The sequence below is a fragment of the Salmo salar genome, chromosome ssa09, assembly GCF_905237065.1.
Source record: "Salmo salar chromosome ssa09, Ssal_v3.1, whole genome shotgun sequence".
Lineage (NCBI taxonomy): Eukaryota > Metazoa > Chordata > Actinopteri > Salmoniformes > Salmonidae > Salmo > Salmo salar.
This window is the reverse complement of record NC_059450.1, coordinates 94,632,603-94,639,138: the sequence shown is the minus strand read 5'-3', so window position 1 is coordinate 94,639,138 and position 6,536 is coordinate 94,632,603. Positions and strand designations below refer to the sequence as shown.

Below are 6,536 nucleotides of genomic sequence, written 5' to 3'. Positions count from 1 at the left end.
GAATGCGTTATTAAGCAGACTCTAACCTACCCATAGTGCATGTGTGTGTCAAACCACTCCAGTATAAACATCACACCATGGAGCCAAAGGAGCCTTCACATCTCCCAACATGATGCGTTAGCGTTACACCATTAAATCATATAGATAGTGAGGAGGTTACTACAGTACAATATCCAACCCTACTGAATAGTAGTAGTCGTAGGACCTCTATACGTTCATTGTATCGGTTATAGTTTATGGATTTAGTCTACCATGTATAGCCTACATATATTATGGATATTTAGGATTTGATATTCTATACCAATTTGGTGAGACCGGCGGTGTGGTATGCAACGTCACATTCATGCGTTGTAACCTCTGTGGTCCGGTAGGTAGGACAAGTGGATTTGAACTCCTGCTTTGTGTCTGGTTGTCCAAACGTCTTGGTTGGTAACTGCCTGGACTGGTGTTGGTTTCTGGACTGGTGCTGGTTTCTGGACTGGTGTTGGTTTCTGGACTGGTGCTGGTTTCTGGACTGGTGTTGGTTTCTGGACTGGCACTGGTTTCTGGACTGGTGCTGGTTTCTGGACTGGTGTTGGTTTCTGGACTGGTGCTGGTTTCTGGACTGGTGTTGGTTTCTGGACTGGTGCTGGTTTCTGGACTGGTGCTGGTTTCTGGACTGGTGTTGGTTTCTGGACTGGTGTTGGTTTCTGGACTGGTGCTGGTTTCTGGACTGGTGCTGGTTGCTGGACTGGTGCTGGTTTCTGGACTGGTGTTGGTTTCTGGACTGGTGCTGGTTGCTGGACTGGTGCTGGTTGCTGGACTGGTGCTGGTTTCTGGACTGGTGTTGGTTTCTGGACTGGTGCTGGTTGCTGGACTGGTGCTGGTTTCTGGACTGATGTTGGTTTCTGGACTGGTGTTGGTTTCTGGACTGGTGCTGGTTGCTGGACTGGTGCTGGTTTCTGGACTGGTGCTGGTTTCTGGACTGGTGCTGGTTTCTGGGCTGGTGTTGGTTTCTGGACTGGTGTTGGTTTCTGGACTGGTGTTGGTTTCTGGACTGGTGTTGGTTTCTGGACTAGTGCTGCTCTAACTAAGGATGACCTCCGCACTAACCTATTCTGTCTGGAACCACCCCTCTTGCATTACAAGTCATCTCATATGACAGTTTATGATTCTCAACTCCCAAAACGAACCCCCCCCCATGGAGGTCCATCCTCTGCATCTTATGGGTGTGCATAGCACCCTATTCCTCAGTGGGCCCTGGTCAAAAGTAGTGCACTGCATAGGGAATAGGAACTCTAACAGTTGCCAACTTGCCATCCTCCACTAGTGATGTGTTCATGTGGCATCAGTGGTTAATGAGACCGCTCTCTCTGGGAATACACTATGGAGGTAGACAGTAGATATCGCCATTAGCTGGGTGAATACAGCTGACACAGTCATTTATCAATTACCTACAGGGTTGCATCACATCCGGCCGTGATCGGGAGTCCAATAGGGCGGCGTCGTCCGGGTTTGGCCGGGGTAGGCCGTCATTGTAAATAAGAATGTGTTCTTAACTGACTTGCCTAGTTAAATAAAGGTTAAATAACAAAAAATAAATAAAAAACAGGAGAGCTGTCATCTCAACAACCCATTCCTTGGCTGTTATGGGAATACTTACATTTTAGTCTTTTAGCAGATGCTCTTATCCAGAGCGACTTACAGTAGTGAATACATACATTTCAATTCAGACATTTTTTTTCTTCTCCGTACTGGGCCCCCATGGGAATCGAACCCACAACCCTGGCATTGCAATCACCATTGCAAACACCCTGCTCTACCAACTGAGCCACAGGGAAGCTATGAATATGGAGTCATTTGGTTCAGAATCATAGAGTCACTGGGGACAGAATCATAGAGTCATTGGGGACAGAATCATAGAGTCATTTGGTTCAGAATCATAGAGTCATTGGGGACAGAATCATAGAGTCATTGGGGACAGAATCATAGAGTCACTGGGGACAGAATCATAGTCATTTGGGACAGAATCATAGAGTCATTTGGTTCAGAATCATAGAGTCACTGGGGACAGAATCATAGAGTCATTGGGGACAGAATCATAGAGTCATTTGGTTCAGAATCATAGAGTCATTGGGGACAGAATCATAGAGTCATTGGGGACAGAATCATAGTCATTTGGGACAGAATCATAGAGTCATTTGGGACAGAATCATAGAGTCATTTGGGACAGAATCATAGAGTCATTTGGGACAGAATCATAGACATTTGAAAATGTCCAGTGTATCAATCAATAGGGTACTGTGTGCTCCTTTTGGAAGACTTGTGTTGCGTCTATGTTTACGCTGGGTCATCATTTATAAGAGCAGGATAGACACACATCATATTTGGTTACAGATTCTGCACGCTTTGGAAAAGTTGAAATGTATCATGTTTCCAACCCTTGCCCAGACTAGCGTCTGTCAACAAATAGTTGTCACAGAGACAAATTGTGTGGTATCCTTGGATTGCCTAGGGAGGTCCTAGCTACTTAAATTTTAATGACAGTTGCTGCTCAGATGACTGTCTGTCTTTACCTGTCTGAAATGGTACCCTACCCTTATCTGCACGTAAGAAGGCAAGGAGACTCAGTCTGTAAACAGCATATTATCTGTTATGTTGTTTCAGCTTTGCATGTCAATGTTTTGATGCTGGAAAACTTAATAAGAAGCTTCCTGTCAGAAATGACGTTTTTAACTACACCAATAAGCATGTGGTTCGAATCCAGGCTGTATCACATCCGGCCGTGATTGGAAGTCCCATAGGGTGGTGCACAATTTACCCAGGGTCGTCCGGGTTTGGCCGGTGTAGGCCGTCATTGTAAATAAGAATTTGTTCTTAACTGACTTGCCTAGTTAAATAAAGGTTAAATAAAAAATAAAAAATGTTTTAATCCTCCCTGTTTGTCAGTCTGTTTGTGTTGTCATGCCATCTCCTTCCCACTCATTGTCATGCCAAACATTTCTGAGACCAGGCTAGGATGTATCATAATGTGCTTCAAATGTTCTGTCCATTATTCGTGCTAAATTGTAAATGGACTTTTAAGCCTCTCCAAGCTATACTCTGTATATCTGTTGCATATGTTGTAGACTACAGTATATGTGCTGGCCTCAGGTTGACTACAGTATCCTCCAGGACGGTGTCCTCCAGGATGGTGTGGTGTCCTCCAGGACGGTGTTGTGTCCTCCAGGACAGTGTCCTCCAGGGTGGTGTCCAATCCCTTTCTCTACATTCTCTCCTCTTGGTGTCCTCTAAAATACATTTAAATTAGAAAAATACACTTCTGTTTGATACTGAGAGAGCAGATTCATGCCATTCCTACGAGTGACCTCACCTGCTGTGTTAACTGTATATCCAGAAAGACTGTGTTTGTGTGGTTTCTACCACATACTATTCTCCTCTCAGGGTTATTATAAGTGGCACAGGTAGTGGAGATAGAGTAGCTGCAGGGAAGGACACACCTGCAGTGAGCGCTAGGTAGGTGAGATGTGTCTGTACGTCACATCCACAATAACCAACAATGCCAAGAATCTGTGAGGAAATCATTATTGTGTCTCAAATGCCACCCTCTTCCCTATATAGTGCACTACATTTGACCAGAGTCAAAGGGATAGGGTGCGATTTGGGAAGCAGGCAATGCAAGTTGGAAGCCATTATAATGTAATTTGCTATTCATCAGGGGTCTAATATTCAGTTAGCGGGTCCTCATCTCAAGCTGGGCTCAATGTGTTGCTGAGTGAGTATGCAGTATAACTATGCAGGCTGATTGATGAGCAGAGGAGCATACCCCAGTTTCCTTTATGCCGTTCAAGTGGAACAGAGAGAGAGAGCTAGAGAGCTAGAGAGAGAGCTGGAGAGAGTGAGATATTTTTTAAATGTATTTAATGTTTTTTTAACTAGGCAAGTCAGAGAGAGAGGGAGAGAGAGAGATGGAGGAGGAGAGGGAGAGGGAGAGAGAGGGAGAGAGAGAGAGGGAGAGAGAGAGAGCGAGAGGGAGAGAGAGAGAGAGAGGGAGGGAAAGAGAGGGAGAGAGGGAGGGAGGGAGAGGGAGGGAGACAGAGGGAGAGAGGGAGAGAGAGAGGGAGAGAGAGGGAGAGAGAGGGAGAGAGAGAGAGGGAGAGAGAGAGAGAGAGAGGGAGAGAGAGAGAGAAAGGGGGAGAGAGAGAGAGGGAGAGAGATAATTCAAAGCATTGTGGAGTTTAATTCTTAATCTGTGGTACCAATGCTATAAATAATGTGTTATGATTCATTGTGATAGTGGGTCAGTCAGAGACCTCACAACCCCCACACAGAGGCGTCCTGCCAATAGGGGACACAGAGGCGTCCTGCCAATAGGGGGCGCAGAGGCGTCCTGCCCATAGGGGGCAGAGGTGTCCTGCCAATAGGGGGCGCAGAGGCGTCCTGCCAATAGGGGGCGCACAGGCGTCCTGCCAATAGGGGGCGCAGAGGCGTCCTGCCAATAGGGGGCGCAGAGGCGTCCTGCCAATAGGGGCCGCAGAGGTGTCAGAGGTGTCATGCCAATAGGGGGCAAAGAGGCGTCCTGCCAATAGGGGGTAGAGGTATCATGCCAATAGGGGGCAAAGAGGCGTCATGCCAATAGGGGACACAAGGGCATGTGCCCCTTCAGATTTGTCCTGTTAATAAAAATGATTATGATATATTTGTTTTCCCTCTGTAATACTACTATCCACTTAGCAATGTTATGTAGTTGTCCTTAGCTAGCCCAGATAGGTTCCCAGTCTCCCAACCTCATAAATAGCTACCCATAAGCCATTCCAGGCTGTCAATCAAGTTAGAGTAGCTACTGTAGCTTGTCTAACTATCTTAGCTGGCATGCCTGCTGGTAAGGTTGGTAGATTTTACAAAAGTACAGAATAAGTTTCACATTCCTTTCAATCTTTTACCCAGATTTTATCAGAGATGAAGATAGGTATATTTTGTTTATAAAAAGAAGAAAAAAGAAACACCAGTCAGGAGGACAGCTCAAATATATATATTTTTCATATTGAATTACGCTTATGATTATGGCTCTAGATTGCAGGCATCTGAAAAATGCTAAATTCTCCAGCGTACAGATGAGGGGCCTAGCCCCTTTCCAGATTTGGGATGGGGGTTTAAAATACTTTCACTATTCTAATAGTATCTTATTCTAAATACATGTTTGTTGTTTTTTTACATTTGTTTTTAACCTTAGCATTTCTGCGTGTGGGATAGGCCGCCGCTCTATTGCTACAGCTGTGGAGGTTATATGGGGCAGTGTGTGTGGCGACCAGAGGGAGGGAGAGAGAGAGACGCAAAGGCAACTCGACTACAGCCAAGACTAGCTAACTTGTAGCAGCCACAATGTTATTTATCATCCCGTATAACGTTAACAGTGCCTGTCTTGACTGGCATAGTCTAGAGTGGCTAGTTAGTTTGCTGGTTAAGCTAGCCAGCTATAGCTAACTAAACTAATTGAGGCTACATGCTGTGCTTTTCCCCAACCCCATGGGGCGCATGTGGACATCATGAAAAGGTTAAATAAATGAATCATTTGAAATGTCATGGTATATCCTTGTATGTAACAATATCACATGGATATTTTAATTTAGAAAAAGCCTTTTCAGTGTTACAATCTGCGTTAAATAGGCCTACAATTTGAATACTCTCAAAAATGTATACTCACACGAATATTTGAAGCGTATACTCACTTGCAAGTATTCTAGTTCAAGTGCGACTGAGTGACTGACGAGTGGAAAACGGCTAACGTTATTTGGACAGACTAAGGGTGTTATGGCTGACTCAAAACCAAGCAATACACCAGCGACATTGACTTGTAGGCTGTGGGTAGGCATAACGAGATTGTTGGGGAAATTAGATGATGGAATTTTGAAAAACCTTGAATGAAAGGAACAGCATTCCAAAATATGCTACGCATAACTGCCAACTCCAAGACATTAGGAAGGTTTCCATCCTATTTGAGACCTATTTTCATGCGAATATCAAAAATCTGCATAAAACAATAAGCACATTTTCCCACCGGAAATGTTTCTAAGAAAAAATACTTTTTGCGGTTAAAAGGCTGTGCGTTATGACTTTAGTAAAAAAAAATATTTTTGATGTAAAATTCCCGAATGAAAAAATCCAAGTTAAATGGGTTTTCAACTCTACTGATGGTTTTGTGACAAGCTGTTGCATTATATAGCAAAATCTGGCCACTCTGGTCTTGGTACATGTGCTCTAGCCAACAGCTCGCACATACAATAGGCTATCTACATTATGAGATTATTATGGATAAGAGTGATATTCTTTTGTATTTCTCAAACTGCAGCCAAGCAATGATCATCATGTCACCAGAATATGACCCTCGGTATTTATTGGAAAGGAGCATCAAGCTCATCACCGTGCACTTTCACCACCCTGTGAAGTTCATCATCATTTCTTTAATCTGTAGCCTAATAAACTGCATGATTTCTTGAGTCGTAATGGGAGGACCACACACCATATCATCGTGTGGCTCCAAGTTTACTTCCATATGA

At 44.3% G+C, this 6,536-nt stretch overlaps 1 protein-coding gene across 1 annotated transcript; it reads right to left on the bottom strand.

Annotated features, from left to right (window-relative positions):
* Window positions 1-341: 341 nt before the first annotated feature.
* LOC123744807 (cell surface glycoprotein 1-like) lies at window positions 342-4,534 on the bottom strand. The gene is made up of 2 exons (XM_045724997.1): window positions 4,298-4,534; window positions 342-1,115 (listed from the first exon to the last, which is right to left on the bottom strand). The coding sequence occupies exons 1-2, from the start codon at window positions 4,532-4,534 to the stop codon at window positions 342-344; spliced, it is 1,011 nt and encodes a 336-aa protein (XP_045580953.1).
* Window positions 4,535-6,536: the final 2,002 nt, after the last annotated feature.